At 37.5% G+C, this 24004-nt stretch overlaps 1 protein-coding gene across 6 annotated transcripts in view; it reads right to left on the bottom strand.

Moving 5' to 3' along the window:
- ITSN2 (intersectin 2) overlaps positions 1–24004 on the bottom strand; it is a 123965-nt gene that overhangs the window by 68699 nt on the left and 31262 nt on the right. For all 6 annotated transcript variants that reach the window (XM_033124600.1, XM_033124602.1, XM_033124603.1 and 3 more), the window contains exons 3-15: positions 19174–19266; positions 16246–16309; positions 15285–15448; positions 13707–13913; positions 13437–13533; positions 11752–11891; positions 6903–6966; positions 6209–6346; positions 5679–5764; positions 4724–4986; positions 3669–3818; positions 1311–1451; positions 253–340 (exon numbers count right to left, since the gene is read on the bottom strand). In XM_033124600.1, coding sequence (XP_032980491.1) covers positions 253–340; positions 1311–1451; positions 3669–3818; positions 4724–4986; positions 5679–5764; positions 6209–6346; positions 6903–6966; positions 11752–11891; positions 13437–13533; positions 13707–13913; positions 15285–15448; positions 16246–16309; positions 19174–19266 — 1695 coding nt within the window. The remainder of the gene's footprint in view (positions 1–252; positions 341–1310; positions 1452–3668; positions 3819–4723; positions 4987–5678; positions 5765–6208; positions 6347–6902; positions 6967–11751; positions 11892–13436; positions 13534–13706; positions 13914–15284; positions 15449–16245; positions 16310–19173; positions 19267–24004) is intronic.

The raw sequence follows: 24004 nt of genomic DNA, 5'->3' as shown, positions 1-24004 counted from the left end.
TGAAATATGTGAATAAAAATCTTACCAAGATAGGAAGACATACCATAATTATTACCTATTTTATTTTTATATACTTTTTACTACTAAAATACTCTAACATCTGTGATAGTTTTCACATTAATTTGAAATTTTTAACTATAGCCAATGCATGCTATTTATAACAGAATAATGCTATTTTAACAAGTAACAGAATATGACTGATACAGTCATTCAGAAAAGAATAAAATGACAAAACAAACCTTAGAGACTTACCAGGTGTGTTACCGAGCTGCATGTTTTTAATTCTTTCATTTAGTAATTGCTTCTCAGGTACCAAATAGATAAGCTTATTTTGATATTCCTTATAAAAAAAATAGTGCCGATTAAAACTGTGTAATGTTGTCTGCGAATTTTTTGAAAATTTCAAAACAAGACTTAATCACTCTTGAAACAATATAGGAATAATATGTAGTGGTAAACTACTTACAACTTATGAATAAATTAGAATGGAAGTACACATAAATCCACTTATGGCTGAAATTAAAAGGTGGTGAATGAAGCCTTTGTTAATGGCTATACCTGGACGCCTTACAATTTTCGGCAGACTGATGGATGACAGCGGGCCCAGGCTAAGAGGTGCCTTTGGTATCTGTGCTAAATGGTCTGTGTAAGCAGGCCACAACACTCCAGAATGAATACGTGTATATCTAAGGGGGACTGAAAACTCAGGGATAACTAGGGAAGCAGGTTTAAATCAGACAGGAAATAATATTTGGCCTTCGCCTATATCATCTGTGACAAAGTGAAAAAACTGATTACTTATGAATCCATACAGAAGGAGAAATTTGGTATGGGGACTCTAGATGTACAGAACGCTTCCAGAGTCCTTATTCTGCAAACTATAGTGATTGAACTATATCCTAAGGCACAAATAAAGAACAGAATTACCAGGTCCTTGAGGGGACATATTCGACATTCTCACCATAATTCTTAAAAAGGTAATGATATGAAAAATTTCTTAAAAGTAGCAGCAATAATCTAGTTTAGTTTGTGTGTGTGTGCACGCACGTACATATGTATATGTGTATTTATCTACTAAAAACTTAAAATCACAAATGTCCATTAATGTATAAATATTAAGCAGAACTTAACCAGATGTCTTGCAGAATTTTAGTGGGTCTATGAGCTTTCTGATACTACATACAAGATTGTATATATTTATATCTATATTTATAGAGGGGTTCGTGGCTCCAAAACCCAAAACCATTTTATTAGAAAGAATTATTAATAACTGCTCATGTTTAAGGACAATTCAGTGGCAAAGGGCTTACCTGAAGTTCTTGTTGGAGCTGCCTGATTTCCATGATTTCCAGGTCACACTGCTTATCCAGAACTTCCAACTCAGTCTTTTGAGTTTGCTTTCTGAGTCGGACATCTTGAAGTCTGCTTGAGATCTGCTGATGTTTGCCATTCTATAGGAAAAGCATATAAATATATGGTAACATAAAATGCTAATAGAGAATATTCTTACCAGGAAAATAAAATTTTTATTTAAAATTTTAAAGGTCATTTATACTCAGTCTGAGATAAATGTCTAAAACCAAGTGGAGTATGTTTGAGAGTTATATCTTTTGACTCAAAAAAGTTGTTAGCAGGAAATGTATCATTCTCAGAGCACAAGACCCCATATGTTAAGATGAAAAAGCACAAATATAACACACTGAATTTTTTTCTGCGTTCAGCACTAAGGTAATAATTTACAACATCAAAATAGAGACAATCTCAAAGAACAATGAGGAGGAATAAATTTTGCATGTGGCATTTAGCATTACCTTTTCTGAGCTTCTATTTTTACCCTCAATATTGCCATCTAATTTCCTCTAATCAAACAATGTCTAGGATGGCTTTTTGGCCATAATTCTCTTTTCCTGTAACAATATACCTTTCCCCTTCTTCTTAGAAGTAGGGAAAAAGAGAAAAAACAGAGAGCAGGGACTGTCAGTGGAGGCTAAGAAGAAGGGTAAAGTATTATGGGCTGAATTGTGTCCCCCCCCCAAAATTCATGTTATGTCCTACCCCTCAGTACCTCAGAATGTGACTGTATTTGGGGAAAGGGCCTTTAAAGAGGTAATTAAGGGTTAAATGAGGTCATATTGGTGGGCCCTAATCCAATCTGACTGGTGTCCTTATAAGAAGAGAAAATTTGGACACAAAAGAGAAACCAGAGATACATGGGCAGAGGAAAGACCATATAATGACACAGCAAGAAGGCAGCCATCTGCAAGCCAAGAAGAGAGGCCTCAAAAGAAACCAAACCTATAAACACCTTGATTTTGGACTTACAGCCTCCAGAACTGTGAGGAAATAAATTTCTGTTGTTTAAGCCACCTGCTCTGTGGTATTTTGTTATGGCAGCTTTAGCAAACTAATACAGTAGGGTGAGGAGAAATGAGACACCTGGTTACAAATCAGTGATAATCAAAATTTCATATTTGAGAAATACATGCTAAAAGGAATATGCTATGTCTAGCCTAGAGCTCACGTTATTATCTTTAGCATGTGTAAGTGCAGGCTCTGGACCTTTTCAGACTCGGCACAATAATCTATGCTAGAGCTTGATGTATTACCCAGTTCTTGGGGGAAAGACGATCAATCTTAAGGTCTCCCATTTTATTTTTAAGGACAAATATATAGTCAAGATGATGGTTCAGACAGATATCCAATTAGCTACACAAAGGAGTGGAAGGTTTTTAGGCCTGTTTTGTATTACCATGGCATGATTAATAATTGTGATATGCTTTCATATCCATTTGAAAATATACAACAATTACCCTTCTGATGAAAAATACTGTGATAATTTTAAAAATGTGATTCAAATCATCAACCAAATAAAATGTTAGAATACAATTAAATAAGATCTAAATTTGGCTCTACCACCTGGCTACACACGCATTTTTGCAAAACCTTACTACACTATCAGATCAGTCTTATGGGATTCTAGGGTCACAGTAGAATAGTATGCCTTACCCAGGCCCTTTAGATCTTCTCACCTTGCATGTCAAACAAAGTCTTTTAACAACCTGACCCTCTGACATTTGAGGTGCAAAAACTAATAATAAGTATAGTGGCAGATATTAGCTAATAACCATAGTCCTCAGAACTGGAAGGAATCGTAAGAGATCATTTAGGTCAGCAGTTTCAAATAATTTTTTCTTCTTAGCAGTAGAAACCTTTTTTTCCAAGCAACTCTTAGGTAAAATGCCAATAAATATAAAGCAGATAAATGTGGAGCTTCTCTGATGGGAAATGTGGGAAGAACTGGGGAGAGACGAGCACTGTCTGCCACCACAGCGGCCCATCTCCCACCTTCTGCTTATCCCTTTGGAGGCGATGTTCCAGAGACCAGTGTGAAAACTGAAAATTACTGAACTAGCACAACTTATGTGGGCAAAGTAAGGCACAGAGAAGGGAAACGTCTTGCCCGAGAGTACATGGTTTATCAGCATCTGAACTGAGACCACACGTAATTCTCAGTATAAGTCACTGTCCTTTTTTAGTCAACTATACTGTCCAGTTAAAAAGGACATATGAAAATTTAACTGTTTAGCTACATTAAAACATAAAGTACTCATGAGGTAGATTTTACTCCAGCATCATTCAGATAAATTTCACTTAAACTTGAGTCGTACCAGTGCTTCCAACTCGAGATGAAGACTCTTCTTCTTAGAGTTTAACCGGACAATTTCTTCTTGTTCTCTATTCCTTTGATTGAGAAGCTCCTGTCTACGAATTCTCTCCCACTCTAAACGACGCTGTCTTTCAAGTTCCTGTTTTGCTGCCTGAAAATAATGAATTAAAGTTAACTTTTAAATGAACGATTTTGCATCATTCAAAAACTGATGGGAGGACAAAGATAAAAGTGAGACAGCATCTAGCACTTAGTGGGTGTGAGTGCCTAAGACTAACTGGGCAAATCTAGTTCTATCAAGGGGCCTAAAACAGCACATCATTTCCACAAAAGTGACTTCATCTACCAGACTATCTGATTTGAGTCACAGGACCCTCTTCTTGTTGCAGTTACTTTTTTCTTAATAAACAAAAGGAAAGGATAATTTCATGAATATAAATGTTAAAAGAACATATTCTGGTACCAGGGAAGAAAACAACTTCTATTCATATTATTTTAGTGCCACTATAATTTACTGTGCTCCATGCCCAGCCCTTTAAAACACAGCTAGTCCTCCTAGGGACCCCACACAACACTATTTATCCCGAAGACCTGTGCAAGCCCAGCCTCGATTCCTCTCTAGACCTTTGACCCCCACCGCGATTTTCTGCCCCCCCCAATGCCTTGGTCTCTTACTCTGGATCCTAAGCTTACTTTTGCTAAATGACCTGATCAAGCTGACTCCTTCCTCTGGCTCATTAACCTTAGATCCTCACTCAACCCAGCTTAGCAACCAACCTTCCCCTGGTTGAGATCAACTATACTGTCCAGTTAAAAAGGACATATGAAAATTTAACTGTTTAGCTACATTAAAACATAAGGCATCTGCAGACATGCTTTCTCTAATATTTATTGGCCCTGAAAACCCCTCACAAGTAAGTTTCAGATCTGTACAAAATAAGTATGAATGAATGATGCAGAGGAAAAGGCATGACAAAAACAATTTTTTATCAAATGAAATGTAGCCACTTATTATAAATGGAATGACTTTAAGAAATAAAACAACTTAAAAACAACCTCTCGTCTTTCTATCTCTTTTCTCCTTTCTTCTTCCCGTTGTCTCTCCAATTCCCTCTGCTTCTCCAAGCGTTTTTCTAATTCAAGTTGTTTCTTCCATTCTTGCTCTTGTAATTCTCTCTGTTTTCGTTCCCACTCTTCCTTTTCTTTCTGGGCTTTACGTTCTGCCTCCCGCTGCTGCTGCTCCATCAGGACCTGGCGTCGCTTCTCCAGTTCCATGTTCCCTCGTTCGTAATTGGCTTTCCGCTTGTCCTCAAAAGTAACTACAGAAGGTGTATTGTCAGCATTTTCACACATTAACTAAGAGCCCACAGAGCCTGCAATCCAGCTTCAACATAACTCGTGCCTTGTGATCCTTTGAGTGCTATTCCTCTTTGGACACGTCTCCTCAGGATAATTTTAACTCATGTAAATAAAGAACAGTCAATTTTAGAAAACAAATTTCTAAGTTTGAATCCGCCCAAGAGAGAAGTAATTTACTATACCTGCCAATAAAAATACTTTTCAACATTTTCCTCCGCATTGTCTTCAAGGACAACCAGAGCTGGGTGGTTCTATATTTATTTGATTTGATATACACATATGTCATTACCTTTTTGACATTTTAAACTATCTACACATGCACTTTTTCAACCAATATCTAAACTTTAAAGCTAAAGATTTCATCACAAAACTTGCTTTAGTAATTTTTCTTAAAGTGGGAAAAACACTTTAATTAGGATATCTAATACACACACTCTTACCAAACACACACACACTTGTCACTTCTTTCTACATACTCTCTTAATTTTGACGATTTTAATTTTACTGAAGTAAAAATCCATCCCATTCACCAAATATTAATAATTTCTCGTATGGCATATAACATATTAGGAATGTAAAATTTTTAAATATTCATTTATATTTCAAGGTAAAATTTAAGAGAATCACTATAAACTTAGACACTCAATGTTACCTGGTAATTTTTTCTGAGGTTCCTCTTCTTGCATTTTCTGATATGAAGGTAGAGTTCCATTAATGGAATCAATTTGCTTTCCTCCTCTAAGAAAAGCAAACAAACAAATTTAGCATAACGCAGTCTGGAAATTTTTCGATGAGACTATATAGACTGCTAATGACTACAGCAATTTAATATTTAGAATATACTATTAAAGATATTTAAAACCCAGTATGGTTTGTAGTTACAACGTACAGCAACATATGGCTTGTCAAGCCAGAGAGACCTGGAGTCAAATAATGTTTCAGTCATCTCTCTTCTTGGGTAAGTTTACACTTAATCACTTAAGTCATAAGTTTCCTTATCTGAAACACAGTGAAAACATACCTACTTCTGTATCTACTTGTTCCCCGTGTAATTCATTAAATACCAAAAGTGAAAGGCAGTGCAAATGTTTAACTCTCCACTAAAGTGGAGGAAATCCCAAAGTAATAATCATGTCTGCCAAGTGATCCACACCACCCCTCTCCACCTCCAGAGGCACTCACCTGAAAGATGGAGGGACAAGCTCAGGAGGCAAAGTCAGGGGCAATGGCTGCCCAGCTTTGGCCATGTCAGTGAGGTGCATAGCAAGGATAAACTCTTCAGCTTTTAACTGTCCATCACCATCAATGTCAGCCAGAGTCCTAAAGAAAATGTAAAAATTCACAACTTAGAAAGAAAGTCTATTTGGAGTAAAATATTTTCACAAGAGTTCAATTTTTTTATTTTTATAGCAAGAATAATGACAGTAAAACAGGTAGGATAACATATTTTATTGAAATGTAAACAGATACAGAAAAGTGAGCCAATTTTCACATTTAATCTCATATCATAAGAGAGAGAGAAGAAACTTTGAAATAGAAAGTAAAATATTCCATCTGAAAAGGTGGCTTGTCTTGTTCCATGGTTAATTCACTTATGAAATCACATTTAGTTCTGCATTAAAAATGAGATATTCTCCAATTCTTCATAGGAGGCATTATATAAAAGCAAATTAGTTTTATTTATAAAATAATTAAATGCCAAATTCTCAAGAATAACATTTTGCATAATTTTATTTGCTTTCAAGGTTGTACGCATATTAACTTTCAGTTGGCTGCTTTTACAGATCATCTTTGAGTCACAAACTTTTACAGAAACAATATTCTTCTTATAATAAAGGATGTACAGTTAAAAATCATAATTAATGGACAAACTCACCAAATAGTAGCTAGCTGAGTTTGAGAAAGATTTGACTGAAGAAGGGCATTTCTAGCTTGAAAACCTGGTTGAGTGGGAAAACCGTAAAAAAAAAGAAAATTCTTTAGCTTCTTTAAAGTTATGCAAACCTAAATATAATAACGATAACTGAAAACAACACTGCTGCTGTCCTGAACTTTTAATTTTAACATCAGTTTCTACCATATGCCAGGCACTGAGCCTTCAGTAGTAATGAAAACAAACATTCCCTGCCCCCAAGGAGTTTAAAATCTAGAATTAGTGGAGCCAAATGCTTCCCCTTTCCTTTCAGAAGAAAACAGTACACAACTGACTGACGGGAAGGACTGAGCCACTGGCACAGCGGGTATTAGAGGCCAAGTTCTGGGGCTTCCTTGCACACCCAGTAAAACTCAAAGCCCAGTTTCCTTAGCATTTTCAGATCTTCTCTTATCTCTTTGATCATTCCTTTGTCTCTACTCTCCCTCTTCTACATGACTTGTAAATGTTGGCATTCCCCAAGGATCTGTCCTGGGCACTCTTTTCTGTGAGTTCATATCCATTTGTACGACTTGAAATAGCATCTCGAGGCTAATGATTCCCAAATGTACATCCCAGGCCCAAATCTCTCCAAGTTTAGATTTCTATATGCAACTGAAAAATCTACTTATGTATTTCACAAGCATCTCAAACCAAAGTATAAAACGACTCTCTCAATCCCCATCTACAACCCTCGTCCTAATCTTCACCCAAACCACTACCCTCAGTCTTCCCTTCTCTGTCAATGGCATCACTGTCCATTCAGTGGCTCAAGCCAGAAATAAAAAAGTGACCTTTGATGCGTCCCTCTCCTATACACGCACATCCAACATCAAGTCCTATAATTCTACCTAATTGCACGTCTGGGTCCTTCTCACCCCTTAAGTTGCAATTTAATGTCACCTTCTCAGAAAGGCCTTCTCTGTCCACCCTACATCCAACAGACGTCCTGCTTCTTTCCTTCATTTCTCACATCACAGTTTTCCCTTAGTATGCTAACTTCTACAAAGACAAAAACTTTTACTGCTTTACTCCCTAATGTATCCTCCATGGCCGGTACATAGATGCTTAATAAGTATTTGCTAAAGTGATGAATGAAGTTGTAATTGAAAGTTCTCCTCTATCTAAGGTGCAATGGGGACTTACATGACAGCATCTGACAGTAATAATAGCTAACATTCATTGACTGCTTACTATGTATAGTAAACTGTTCAACTTTTCTCTCCCTCAGTGAGAAGACAAAAATGTGTTTCTGTAACAGGCTTCCTGACCTTCAGTGAGTATATTCCACAACAGAAAATCCCTGTCTGCTTCAGAGGAACATTCTCTCCTGATGAGGAGCCAGACTGCTTTCTGACCATGGATGAAATCATGTGGCAGCTCTAGGGAAGGTTTCTGGTCAGTAGGGCAGGTGCTGCATCTCCCACGCGAAGGTGAGCGAGGCCTGAGTATCAGAAGAGCCAGAGCCTACTCTGGGTTCAGCCAGAGGCAAGGTCAACCCAAACAGCTCCGCACAGAAGAGAGCATGACGTCTGCCAACTCTTCTCCAGCAACTGCCCCCCCAACAAATGCTGCAAAACCCAATGTTTCACTGAGCTTTGAACACAGAGGTCTGGATAGTTAAAGCTACACACACTTTATGGAACAAGCACAAATATGCCACGTATCATAACATGCAATTAAATGTTTACGTAGCTTTATAATCTTTTTTATTCTTTTTGTTTAGCCATTTAATAGGAATCACATAAGGAAACACTGGAAAAAGCTCAGAGCCCCACCCAACTAATTACTCCTCAGTAGGTGTAGGTCAGATGGAAGTGAGCTTTGAGGACGTTTTTGTGTTAAAAGGAGGATTCTTCCAATAGAAAGAAATGGAAGGTTATTTCAAACCTAAAAAAAAGGGTCAATAACTAATGTCTCGGCTCTTGGACAAAGATAACGCAAGAGATCCCTTAGCATTAGGAAACAGAACAAACAGGAGGAAGAAGGGGAGGCAGGTGAATGGTTATAAGCATCCTGGTGGAAGGCTTAAATATGTGTAGGCAAAGTCTGAATAATACAAAGGGCTACAGAGAGCCAGCGGAGTACTTCACTAAGAAAAGCTCACTTGAATGTGGGCAGTGCTGGTCTGCCAATCCTTTGGATGTCCTATTTCCTGTGTCTATAATGCCAGGCCATCCATTCTCTACCCGGTAGTCTACCCTCTAAGATCTAGCTCAAATGTATCTCTTCTGTGAAACTGTCTTATAGCCTCAGAGTTACTCCCTTTCTCATCTATATTAATCACAGCTTTCAAACCAGTAATCAAATTCTGTGATTATGTGACCTATTTCTATGGCTCTTCAAAGATACGGGCTATGTCTTCCTCCTCTTTGCATTCCAGTGCCTCCAAGTGCCTGGAAGATATGTGACTGAGTGCAGGAAATATGTGAGTCAATAAATTAATCTAAATAAATCATAACTGAGATTTAGGGGAAAGAAGACAGGAAGAACAAAAGGGAAAAAGTTAGACCGCCAACATTCATTAAAGTATAACATGTAAGTAGGTGAGCCCATCCTCACACACCTGGGGCGCAGGCTCAGTTTCAGGACACCAGACAACTTCTCTTTTCAAAGAAAATCAATCCTCCCCTTAACTATGGATATAAAGCTTTACTCTTGTAGATCTAAGAATAACCCCATTCTCTAAAAACAACACAACACACAACCTTCAGATAATGTGGCACATACGAATAAAGTAACATGAGGGGACCATTTCCTTCATATTCCAACACAAACCCACCTTTGTTTATACTATACGTTTGGAGTACTTACGTAAAGTGTACTAATCTATAGTGTACTGCTTGATGAGTTTTCACACAGGGATGCACACATGCAACCAAGACCTCTGTCAAGACACAGGATGTTTCCAGAACCCCAGGTCTGCACATGGCCCCTTCCCAACAGAGTAACTATACTACCCTGATTTTTATCTCCACCAATGAGGCTCCCTGTTCTCCAGCTTCATATAAATGGGTTAAATAGGATGGATCTTTTGTGCCAGGCTTCATTCAATACAGTATCTGTGAAATGCATCCATGTTGTTGCAAGTGTCAGCAGTTCATTCGTTTTTATTGCTGTTCAATATTTTGTTACAGAAATACACCACTATTTATTTATCCATTCTCCTGTTGATGGACATTTAGCCTGTTTCCTTTTAAAATGTTTTGAATGAAGTTGCCATGAACATTTTTGTACATGTCATTTTAGTCCACTTTTGTTAATATGAAAAAAGAAACTTCTTTAATCCAAAATGTAAATTCCAAACAAGTTCATTTTTCAAAGAATGAGAAGCGTGACTTTACATTAATCTCAAGTATGTTTGAATACCATATTTCATAGAATCTAAGATGCCATCAATTATAAGACACATCATTATTTTATGTAACACTAAGAAAGAAAAGAACATTGCCATTAAACCATGACAAAGTGTTAACACACCACTGATGGTAACACACATCTCAATTTTAGCGAGGTTAAAATGTAAAAAATTTAAAAAGGTTTACTTAAAATATAGTATACCTTTTTTCACACAATTTGATAAAATTACAGAAAATATTAGTTATTATGTAATATCTGAGACATATAAAAATATACTGTATTTGTAAGGTATAGAGTATAATAATAAAAGTCACCCATGAACCTACCACCCAACTTAAAAACTGGATCATTGCTAAATGCTTTGAATCTACCTGTGTTCCCTGACTTTAACTCCATGTCACCAGAAGAGGTAACTACTATCCTGAATTTTGTGTGCTTAATTTCCTTGTTTTTTAAATGCTTTTATCATATAAGTATGATTCTTTGAAGAAAATACCTTACATTTTTGCTTGTCCAATCAATTCCTAAAATCTTACTGCTCCCTTGCCCCACGGCGTGACTAGAGACCCCACACCCCTATTTCATAGATTACTTCTCATTCTCTAAACATGCCATGTAATTATTGCTCTTAAGGGTTCTTCTCTGTCACCCTCAAATGCCCTCACCTCCAATGTCCATCTGTTCAAATTCTAACTCTTTCTTTCATGATCAAGCTTAAATGTTCCTTTCCTATGTTTCATCTGATCATGTCAGTATTAATACCTCCCTTTCTATGTTCTCTAGCATTTTAAACTCTATTATTTTTAAACACTTATTTTACTCTGCCTAAATTGAAATTCACTGCTGAGTGAAGATAGGGGAAAGTTAGAAAGTGGGAACTCTAGCTGCCTATTACCCTCTGTTTACATCCCCTCCACTATCCTCAATTTACTAAGTTTGAGAGTTGTTCTAGCATGGACTCAAATATTCTATGGGGATCTAAAGTCAAGGTTTATGGCTACATTTGGGTCGGAGCATTAGAGGGTGAGCCATGCTCACACGAGGTTTTATGAAGGGCAAACAGAGAAAAGACCCAGTGAGGAAGGGGGCTCTCAGGGAACTGAGCTGAGGCTAAGTCCCACATACTCCCTCTTGTCATGTGAGGCTCTCTGTTCACTGCATTGGAGGATGAGGTTTAATCTTCTCCAGGGAGAAGGCTCTTTTCCAAAAAACTGGGTGCACATCTGTGTACTCAACTTGATTGTAAGAACTTTGAAGAAACAATCAAGTGATATCCATCTTTGAATTTTTATACCACTTACATTACTTGTATTTTTCCAATGCCTGCTAAATTTTTTTGGACGTCAAAATTTTAGATAAGCTACAAAGTACCAATTCAAATAAAAGTTCTTCAATAGAAGTCCATATAAAAATATGAACTCTCTCACATTCTTAAGCACCACAGGCTGCTTACCTGAGAGGTATCCACTCATGCTTTTGTCAAGACTATTAAATTTTTGCCGATATTTTAATCTTGAAGGCTGAGGAACTGCCCACTCTGAGGTCCCAGTCTTGGGCGAGTTCCCTGAGAGTGAAGCAGTTGAGGAAGTTGAGCTATAACAAAAATTTATTTAAAATTTTTATGTTACTAAACAAAATACATTTAATTAAACTTTGTAAGGCAGAGATGTTAAGAATCATACCTTCTATACTACAGTAGTAATTGCTTTTTTATTTGATACTGAAAAAACTTTAAGCAATTATCCTTATTCTTAGGAAAGCAAACACCATGGGAAGTATAGAATTATCATATTCCAGGAACCTACTATGTGCCAGGCCCCATATTGTGCTGGGGCTTTTACACATATTACTTCTAATCCTCATGACAAACTTAAAAGGTATTACTGTCCCACCTTTTAGATGGGCAAACTATAAACTATGGCTCAGTGATGTTAAGAAAAAATGAGGTTACACAATCAGTGAGTGTCTAAGCTAGCAATAGACAGATTGGGCATGCTTCCCATTCCTAAAGACAAAACGTTCTTCTAGGCCATTGCTTTAAAGGGTATTATTGTGTGATAATTAAATAAAGAAGATGTGGTACATATACCAGGGGTGCCCCAAAAATGTATACACATGACTTGTATTCATCTTTTGTTATTGGTATATATTGAGTATTACAATTTTAATACAGTGTTTTCCTTTCTTAACATGTGTATACATTTTTTGGGCTCCCTCTGTATATAATGTAATATTCCTCGGCCATAAAAAAGAATGAAATCTTGCCATGTGAGACAACATGGATGGACCTAGTGGGAATTATGCTAAGTGAAATAAGTCAGAGAAAGACAAATGCCATATGATTTCACTTATGTGTGGAATCTAGAAAACAAAATAAACAAACAAAACAGAAACAAACTTATAGGTACAGAGAACAAACTGATGATTACCAGGTGGGAGGGGGTTTGGAGGACTGGGTAAAAAAGGTGAAGGGATTAAGAAATATAAATTGGCAGTCACAAAACGGTCACAAGGATATAAAGTACAGCATAGGGAATACAGTCAGTAATACTGTAATAACTATGTATGGTGTTGGGGGGTGCTGGACTTGTGGGGATCAATTTGTAAGTTGTATAAATGTCTGGCCACTATGCTGTCCACCTGAAACTAATATAATATTGAATGTCAACTGTAATTGGAAAAATTTTTTTTTAATTTTAAGAAATATCATTGTGACTTATACAAGAGGTGATGAATAAACATTGAGGCTTTTTTTGTTTTCTGAAATTAAAGGACACTCAATCGGCAGAAATCGCTCAAGAAAGAAATTAATAATGTACAAGGATTATGAGATGTTTTAAGAAACATATACATTTGTTAAAGGAAAATATGTAGCTCTGGGCAAAAAACTGACTGATTAAAAATACAGCAGAATATTTTTAATTTATATGGAAAACTAAAATACCACAGGCAGTTAATAATTCTAAAAATAAAAAAAATTACTTTATGTGGGTTATATATAGTAAATGTACCTTAAGTATTTACATTTGGCCTTTATAAAGTAAAACCTGGATAAGTTCAGAGCTTTAAAAAAAAAAGTCATTTGTTAAATACTCCTTATTGAAAGCACAGAAAGTTGAAAGTTTCAAGTATTCATACCTACTAGATCCTAAATCAATCAGAGACTGGGCTTTCTGTATACTAGCACCACCAAATCCTCCCATCATCAGACTGTAAGATGACGTATGAGGCAATGCTAAAAAAAAAAAAGAAGAAAAGAAAGAAAGAAAGGAAAGAAAAATAAAAATGAAAAAGGTTCACACTAAACAATATCACAAATTATGAAGTAAAATTTTATCTATTGGAACGTGAATATAACACTTTTTTTCTTTACATGAAACAGTGACTCAATAGACATAAAGTACTTACTTGAAGAAGAATAAGGAATGGATAAAGGCTGAATGAGACTGGCGGTTCCATTTGGTAACGATGACGTGCTAACAGAAGGCACCAGGGGAGCGGGCATCATTAAGGGAGGGAGGGTGGTCCCTGAAGTCGCCGAGCACAAGGGTGTTGCTATAGGTGCGACTGGAGGCAATGGCTGAGGCATTGACAGATTGGGCATGCTTCCCATTCCTACAGACAAAACGGAACACAGCTTCTAGTGCTAGTGAATCAATTATAAAACACATGCCAGAAAATAAGTTTACAGTACAGGGAGCAGACCCTGTATTTACAGAAACATTACGGGCAAACTATCTAGTCTTCAAAACTTCACGAGAGCAGCTCTGCCTCAGTGGTGAGGGAGGTAAACGGCTTTTAATATCAATATTCTGACCTTTGTGAACTAAGGGAATGCCTGCTAAGGAGTAAGACTTCTCTTCAAGTGTCATGAACAAAACTGAGCAGCCTTTTCTCATTTAACATCAAAGGGAGAATATATCACCTGATCAAACATGGGTCTTTGTCTGTGGATAATAAATACAGTGCTATTGAATTACACACACACACACACACACTCTATCACCCCCAAACCACCCCCACCCGAAAGAACAAGGTGATGACTCTTATTCACTTACTAACCGCAGAATACTAAGTATACTATATACATATAGTCATACAATGACTTGGTATTTATCTCTAGAGTTCATTGCAATAGTGAAAGAAATTAGTGTTTTAAGATCTTGCATCTGGAGTGTAGGAACATGTTTCAGATACACAGAGATATCTAATTGAATGTTTCATTCCAATGAGTGCTTCTCACATATAAGAAATTGGCTAATCAAAATTAATGGAAAACTGGTTATTTCTCATGAATATGTAAATGAATTAGCACAGAGTCTTCAACTTTTAGCCCTAAAATTAGCTCGCTAATTAACCTTTAAATTAATTTCTACTTACAGTATGTATAATTTTAAATTATCCCCCAAATTAAACCACTTCAAGTGTTAAAGTGGTTTAACAGTTAAAGCTGTTCATATTTTTTCTGTTACTCACACAAAGCACAGAAGTAACTAATTAAGAATAGTATTTAGGATCAGCTATAATGAGGGGGAATCATATAATTTATCATCCATCTGGGAATTATGAAAGGAACACTAACCACATTAGATGCTAGAACAACAGACATAAATGAGAACTGTCCCTGGAAAACTGGGACGCGTGGACACCCCAGCTATGACACTAAATTTAATATCCCTTATCTCAGACATGAAAGTGAACTTGGAATCTGGGAATTGTCATTTCATGCAGACAAATCCTTTTCTCTCTCTCTCTTTTTTTTTTTAATTTATTGGGGTGACAATTGTTAGTAAAATTACATAGATTTCAGGTGTACAATTCTGTATTACATCATCTATAAATCCCATTGTGTGTTCACCACCTGGAGTCAGTTCTCCTTCCATCACCATATATTTGATCCCCCGACAAATCCTTTTCTGATCCCCAAATATTATACCTAGGAATCAAGTTTCACCATCGAATGCAGCTAATTAAATTAATACATACCAAAACGAGCAGAAATTAATGGAGAGAACATAGGAGGCTGTTTCATAATAGGAGGGAGAACCACGGGCAGCTGTTGGCCTTGCAGCTTCAGTTTGATGAGTTTCATCGCTATGGAGAACTCCTGCTGATCCATCTTCCCATCCTTGTTCAGGTCTGACAAAGCCCTACAAGGACAGTGAGGTAGGTAGACTGTATGTAGGGTCACCATTACTTTTGAGGATGATGATAAAATAAAAACAATGACACAGTATTCACACACAGACCATTACTTCATTAAGTGTATGTGTATGTGTGTGTATCTCAAAAAGCTGAAGCCTATACATTAAGAAATACTGACCAGAGATAGCATCTAATAAAATACCGCTAGTCTATATAGAATCTAGAGATCTTTGAGAGGAATTCCACCAGTACAAATGGAAAAAAAAATATTCAAGAGTATAATTATTCTAAACATATTCATTTGGTCAAATATTTATTGAATGTTTGCTATGTGCCTGGCACTTTGCCAAACATGGGAATAGTCCAAGTGGAAAGAAAACTGGGGTAGGTGTTGGCATTTATTGTAAATAACTTAAAAAACAAAACCCTATATATAAAGAACAATTTCTTTACAGTAGGAATGGGAAAGAAGGGATAATTTTGGGTTTAGATGAAATAAATGAAACAATTACAAAGTAACAGAAGATTTTGAGACTGCCAAATTATAAAGAAGTGTTTTTCAATGGAAATGTACACATCTTCTTTCCACAGAAATTCTAAGGAAATTAGAGAATTGTCCTATGGAATAAAACCTCAACTGATTTTTAGTCATTTACTCACTAAAATTTATTTTCTGAAAAGCTGTAGAAATACTCTTACTTAATAAAAAACTACAAGTAAAAACAACTTTATGTTAAACTGTATTAAAAACAAAACCAGACTATCAGAAATTTAAGATCATCTACAAAAGAAAACATTTTACCATATTTCAGCTAAAACAGGAGCCGGCAGCCCTGACTGTAAGAAAAATGTACGTGCTTGATCACCTGAAGGCAATAAAAACAAAAATCAAGCAGTGTATTAGTAAATGGAATTACTTCAATGTCTCTGAATACTAACAATGGCAATAATAATAGTGTTATTGATTTATTATAATTTTAATTTCAATCATTAAAAAATTAAACAGAAACACATAAAATTATTGACATTATTCTAATAAGATGTAGATATTCTAAAACAAAAAAGTCACAACTGGTTATATGCATTAATCAGTGATAAAAGATTATATTATTCACTTCAGTTTTCCCACAGCAATTGAGGTCTTATTTGATAATATTCCTATTTAATAACATTTATAGTTAAAAACACTATTCCCCTAGAAGTGTTCTAAATATAAAATACCAGGTGTTAGGAGAGAGAGCCCTTGGTGGGTCTCTCACAATCGTATACATCCAGCAGTGTATGCCAAGAATGCCAGATCCTAACTGCTCTCTCCGTGGGTCATTTCTCAGAATTGGGATTGCAGTGAGATATCTTGAAGGACCAGGTAATATTTTCCTCTGGGACAAAGAGTAAGCTTGCTTACTACTTGTTAAAATGGATGGTGGGTTCCTCCAAGCTCAGTTTTCCTCTCCTGTAACACAAGCACTGCATGTGTAGCATCATTCTGGGATCTCTGCATGGTCCCTGTGTGACTTAGGGGACAAGGGAACATGCCGATGCTCATGCTGTTAGCTCTATCATCAGTAACAGTGTTTTGTCTTTGACTCAGGAATCTCATGTATTCTGCAGGCATCCATGAGTCAGTAACACACAAGTTATTCACTTGTAAGTAGGGCAAGCAAATCCCCAACCTTGATATCAGGTAAGGTAGTTACCGTATTTTGCCATGCATAATGTGCACCCACATTTTTGGCCCAAATTTTCAGGGAAAAATAATCTTTCCTTTTAATTCAAATGTTTATTTGTTTACATTTAGGTACTTGTTTTTTTTTTTTGTATTATAAAGGAATTTTAGCATTTATATTTAACATATTATGGTAAGAGAAATTTTACATAACAATTACAAAACACCGTATTTTGCCATGCATAATGTGCACCCACATTTTTGGCCCAAATTTTCAGGGAAAAATAATCTTTCCTTTTAATTCAAATGTTTATTTGTTTATATTTAGGAACTTGTTTTTTTTTTGTATTATAAAGGAATTTTAGCATTTATGTTTAACATATTATGGTAAGAGAAATTTTACGTAACAATTACAAAACACAGGAACAGATACAAGGTGCACAAAATTTTATGCATCAGTAACAAATTTATGATATTTATGCATCGGTAACAAATTTATGATATTTATGCATCACAGAAGGCCAAGAACTCTTTGTTGTTGCAAGTTTACCAGAAGTTCAACAAAACCAATTATCGTATTCCAGGGTATCATTTTGCATACAGATATCATTATTGATTTCTAGAGTTACACTTTTAACCCATAAGCATAAATAAAAGAATTAAAAACATTTATATAGATACAGAATTAGTACTACCCATGTATAATGTGCATCCTTATTTTTCCCTCACAAATTTGGGCAAAAAAGTGTGCATTATACATAGCAAAACACAGAATTATTATACAAGTGCAAATAACATTAAACTATAATGGTTAAGAGGATGGATTCCAAAGCCTGTCTGAGGTTTCAAAAACCAGATCAACACTAACCCTCTCTGCAGCATTGGGCAAGTTACAGAACCTCTCTAATAACATTTATAGCTTCACCACCTGCAAATACAGACTACAACAGTGGCTACGTCATAGGGTTGTTGTGAAGGCTAAATGAGATCATACATTTAACACAGTATCTGAACCAGTACCTGCTAAATAGTAGCCATTACACTTACTATTATTGTAAGTAAAGCACGAAAGTGCTTTGGCACAGAAAAAAAGTTTCATTTATAGAAAAAAATTGGAAAGACACACCGAAATTAATCCTCCTTTGGTTCTGGAGGTCTTTTTCCAAAACAAGGAACAGTCAATGCTTGCTTGGTATGGCCACTCAAAGACAGAGGGGTAAATATTATGAAAACAGATTCCAGAGAAAATAAATTCTAGATTACTTTTAAATGAAATGGATATAATATATATTTCTACTAGATTCTAGTAATACTGATCATTATACTAGTAATTGGAACAACATATTAAAAGCACATTAATAAATTTGCTTGGGGAAAAGAAATCTCTATTACCTTAAGAAATAAACTGAAAAATTACTAGATATGTTAAAAGTGAAACTGGACAATTAAACTGAAATTCTTGAATATCATTTTGGATCAGGAAAAGATAGTCCATACGCCAAATGCAAAACAACAAATTAAGATGGTTCCAGGTAAAATAAGAAAGCCACCTTTTTAAAATTCTAGAATTCTTATTGATATGAATATTTTCCACTTATTTATGTTTTATTAAATTTATTGAGGTAACATTGGTTAATCACATTATATACATTTCAGGTGTACAACTTTATAATATGAAATCTGTATATTGTGTGCTCACCACCCAAAGCCTAGTCTCCTTCCTTCACCATATATTTGATCCCCTTTACCTTCTTCGTCTTCCCCCTACCATCTTTCCCATTTGGTAACCACCAATCTGTTGTCTGTATCTATGAGATTTTTTTGTTTCTTCATTTGTTGCTTTTTGTTTTATATGAATGATATCATGTTTCTTGTCCTCTTCGTCTGACTTACTTCACTTAGCATAGTACTCTTCAGATCCATCTATGTTGTTGGAAATGGCAATATTTCATCTTGATATGAATTTTATCACTTAATATAAATTTGGTGGCAGTTGAATAAAAACTAATTATAAGATATTACATGAAAAGGCGCATAAGTCACAAATAAAATATAAGCACAAACCTGTTATGTAACCTCCTGAGGGTTTGAGGTTATCAAACTGCTTGTCATGCTTAGTCCGTTCTTCAGAGGTAATAGCCCACATGTTTGGCCCTCCTATAACATACATGGAAGACAAAGAAATTACAGTGTATATCGGAGAATGCTTAAATACATACAATTCTAACATGTAAATATGACGAATCACAAATGTCCATTTAATGACAGTACTTAATACCTGAGTGACACAAAGAATAAATCTCTATCATGACCATATATAGCATAACCCTAAGGCTTTTCACTCATTCATCTAATTAATATCTACTGAACAATTATTATATACAACTCACTGGAAATGGGCAACAGATAAATGCTGGAAATAAAAAAGATGAATATTATTCCCATCCTCAAGGAACTCTTACTCTAGAAAATGACTACCAGCATTTATAATGTTCAACTCTGAAGCATCCTAAGTAGAAATATATACAAAGCTGTGCTAATATCGAGTTAGAAGCAACAAGGATGAGATAACAGGAACAGTAAGACTGAGGCAGAGCCTTGAAGCTCGGCTTGAATTTTATCATATGAAGGGGTGGGATAAGAGCATTCCACACAAAAAGGACATAGCATTAGAAGTCCAGAAAAGGCACTGACTAGACTAATAGCTAAAGCACCATGTGAATGTGAGAAGGTGGTAAGCAATACGCGTAGGTAGGAGGAATTAATTGCAAAGGGTCCTCAAGAGTCTGACCGTTACACTGGAAGTTATGGAGAGCCATCTAGTACTTTTTAAAACAACCTTCTTAATTTGGAATAATTTTAGGTTTACAGAAAAGTTACAAAGATAATAGGGAGTTCCTATATACCCGTCATCCAGTTTCCACTATGTTAACAATTTACGTAACCATAGTACATTTATCAAAACAAATAAATTAACAATAGTATACTACTACTAGCTAAACTAAAAACTTCCACCAGCAAGACTAGCTGGTAATCTCCAACAAAATTGGACTCTGGGTATTGGAGACAACGCAAATCTTTGTGACTGAGGATTCTGCTACCTGGAACCTTCAGCAAAGGGAAGTAGCCGCCACCTGGACGTGTCCTCCAGGGTTTCAATGAATGATCCATGGAGGCCTAGCACCTCTCCAGCCTGCTAGTCCCTTTTAGGAGCGGGCCAACTTGAATTCCACAACTAACAAGGTGAAAAGGACCCCAAATCCTTGCTTGTCAAATATTCAAGAACACAGACAAGCTGGGCCCAACAGCATCTTGGCTTTACACAAAAATGGTGGCAGCTAGCTCTCTGAGGAGATACTATTCCTACTTGACTGTCTGAAGCAGAGCTATTGAATCAGTGAGTTTCCCTGAAATGCCAAGGCCTGGTTCAGAGAAGCTGAAGCTGATGGTGTCCACTGGGCTGCCATAACCATTCAGTCTCAGAGTTATGCATCACCAAAGGGAGACACGGTCATTCTGCTCAGTGGGCAGAACTCAGATTTTTGGGTTGTTGCCAATGGCCCAGCTGTTTGGTTTGCCACATGGAAAATTACCACTGACAGAGTAAGGACACCCTCTTTGGGGCTGCAAACTGAAAACACGTTTAACTGCTAACTGAATGTCCAGATCACTGATGTAGTTACTCATGGTAAAGGCCCATTCTCTGATTTAGACTGAAACCAAGCTACTGATTAAGTCTCACTGGTGTGTGTGAGGCAGAGGATACCACTGTATGCCAGCCTTGTGATTCCCGATTGGGTGTGGGTGTGCGTGGGTGTGGGGGGCTGTTGGGGGGGGGTCTCACTGCACAGGACATTGACCCCCTTTGGCTCTTGGCAGACTGACTACATTGCACTTTTTTCCCTCTCTCTGGCTACTGGTGGCGCCTCAAGCTGCTGACTCTTTTTCAGGTTACCAATCAGCCCACAATGTCCACACTACCGTGGCCCTTGAAACGGATCTGTGTCATGTTTTCAGCTTTCTGGACCAGTTGCACTATGATGTTGATGTATAATTTGTCACAAAAGCTGCTCAACAATGCACTGATGTCTGACTCCATTTCTATCACCTCCTCCTGGCCCACACTCCCTAAAGTAAGACACAGAAGGAGGTGTCCCCAGAAAGGATCATCCTCACCTCAGCTGTGTCCTAGCTAATGATGAGGACTAAAAGGTAAGGGATCGGGGGACATACAGACCTATTGTGAAAATTCAGGATTCCACCCTGACCACTCTTGGACAGGACATGTATGTCTTTCTTTTCTCCTAACAGCAACAGAGGGTAGGCCTGGTTGGTACATCCTCCAGCTCCAGGCAGCTCAGCTAAAAAGAGACCTAGAGGATTCAAAGTTCATTCTGCTCGGGCGTACAAAAATGTCCTTGTCCCTCTTGCACTTTTCTGGATCACAGTGAAGTTGTAGCCAAATGGGACGCCTAGATTTTGTGGAGGTGGAGAGCAACAGCCAGGCATCTGCTGAGGGAACACCTCAGACACAGAGGCATGAGAGTAGGAGAGGCATTAAAATGACCTCTTCTCTTTCACAACTGCCCCTGGAGCCTTCTTCCCCAGGAAAACGCCCTGGTGTGGCTCTCCTCAACTGCTGGAAGTACCTTAGATTTAACTGAGTGCTGAGTCTGCCATCCCCACGTGGCTTTGACTACTGAATGACGTGATTCGCACTCAGCCTTAGGCAGGCCCCGTGCACTTGGGCCCAGGGGTGTGGATTTCTCCGTGTTCCTGCCCCTCCACGCTGTGGCACCCAACTCCTCCTTGTGTCTGTGGTTGGCCTTGGGAAGGACCTTCCTGCTTCTCCCTCAGTAGTAGCAGGAGCAGATACCTCTGCCAGGTATTAGTCTAGAATCTTGGGTAACCTTTCCCACCCTCAGTGGTAGAGAGGTTTTTCTTCTGCTCTTACCCTAGAAGCAACAAGTCTCTGCCTGTGTCCTCGGGGGGAATGTCTGCTGACCCTCTCCAGTGTGACTATCAGTGGCTTAAGGGTATTGCTTAATAGGAGAAAAGGATGCAGGGAAATGCATGGCATCTGTGTCTGCCCCCTCCCTTCCTCTCAGTTGCCTGCAACACTGAGGTGGGGGCTCTCTCTCGTCTTCTGGTGAGCACCCAGTTGATGCCCACAGGAAACACCCTGCGAGTAAGTATAAACGCCCCTTGTGTCTGTGGCCCCCAGTTATTCTAGACTGACACGTTAGCCCCCCCTTGTTTTGGTATTCATTAGAATTTCAACTGATTTCTGCAACATCATTTTACATGTTACGTATCTGTAAAACCTCCCACTTTACTCAGAGCGTTGTTTACATCCATTAAGTCTGAGACTGAATTCTGTGGAAAACTGTTCCATCTGGTGGAGTCACGGAACTCCTTCGATTTGCCTTCAGTCCCATGTGCTACTCTGGATTCTAGCCCCCTTTATTCTAGAGCTCTAATGAAAAGATCAGTCCATTTACTCACCGGACATGAAACTCCTATGCATATTTTGAATCCAATCTAATCTGCTCCGTAATTTCAAGAAACTCTTCAAAGTTTCTGGTACACTGATAGTGCCTTTTCTACTTCCTAAAGCTACCTCAGATTAAAAACAAGATGTTTTCTTTGATAACTTAAATGGGATCCAGGGAAAGAAAAGGAGAAAATATGAATTTAAATCACTACCTTGAAACAAGACGTAGTGTTGTTAGGAGTGCATGTAACAAAAGAAAGAACAAAGAAGCTCCAGAAAAAAGGTGCTCAAAATGAGGGGTCTAGAATTACTTTTCTATTTTTGTCAGTGAAAAAACTAAAGATATGAAGCCTGAGGAATCAGAGATTAAAGAAGACATGATAGCAACTTAAAGTATTTTTAAAAGTTGTTACGTCGAATACCAAGTGGTTATTTGATATCCCTATAGGAATTAGGACCACTGTGTTCAAGAGAAGTATGGCTGTATGATGAGGGAATCATCTGCCTCGAAAAGCACTCTTCTGTTAGCAGAGGTGTTAAAATCGAGAGTGGCTTGTTACACCGGAACGTGTTTGAGATGCTCTCAAACCATGAACAACAAGTAAACAATGATTTATACAATCCTTTCCGCTTGCTCTGCAAGTAAGACCCAGTCTCTCAACTTCCCACTACCTCCCAACACACCTTTCACTCCTTCCTTTCATAGTTAACAGCAGCAGTGGAGCGTAAAGGAATAGAGTAGCGGTTCTGCTCCCGTCTGTGTGCGAACGAGTTTTGGGACTTGGGCAGGTCTTTTACCCTCCTCAACCTTTATTTTCTTACCTAGGAGTTGTAAGAATGGTGTGTGTAAAGGTGCTTTCAAAAGTATAAAGTATGTCGCAGGCAATACTTGACTAGCCAATGCCTTACACCAGAGGTTTCCAACCCCTGCCTGAATCACCTGCGGAGCTTTCGGGGCGGGGGGGGGGGGGGGAAGCTATTCCAGCAGACCATTTAAATCAGAATCTCTGCGGGATGAGGCACAAGCTACTTAATTTGTAAAAAGCTTTCCAGGTGATTCTTTTGTGCAGCCAGGGTTGAGAACCACCGTCCCGTACAAAGCAGGGCTGCACTCTGCCTCCTCTTCTTTCTGTCCCTCGGCAGAATATTCTGCTCCACATTTACCCATCTGGCCCTCTGGACAGCTAGCCAGCCGTGCTGCCCAAAGGCGGTGTCTGGTGGCTGAAGACTGATTATATAACAAATAGGTGAAAAGAATGTTAACTGTGACATGACTATAAACTTATTTAATATTTAAGAGAAGAAACAAAACAGAAACCCAAGATAAAAGGAATGCTAGTAATATATCCCTATCTCCGAAAAGTAAATCCTTAACAAATCCCATGTACATAACATCCTCTT

The sequence above is a fragment of the Rhinolophus ferrumequinum genome, chromosome 13 (genome assembly GCF_004115265.2).
Source record: "Rhinolophus ferrumequinum isolate MPI-CBG mRhiFer1 chromosome 13, mRhiFer1_v1.p, whole genome shotgun sequence".
NCBI classification, from domain to species: Eukaryota; Metazoa; Chordata; class Mammalia; order Chiroptera; family Rhinolophidae; genus Rhinolophus; species Rhinolophus ferrumequinum.
Note: the sequence above shows the minus strand (reverse complement) of the source record. Positions and strands in the feature narration are given on the sequence as shown.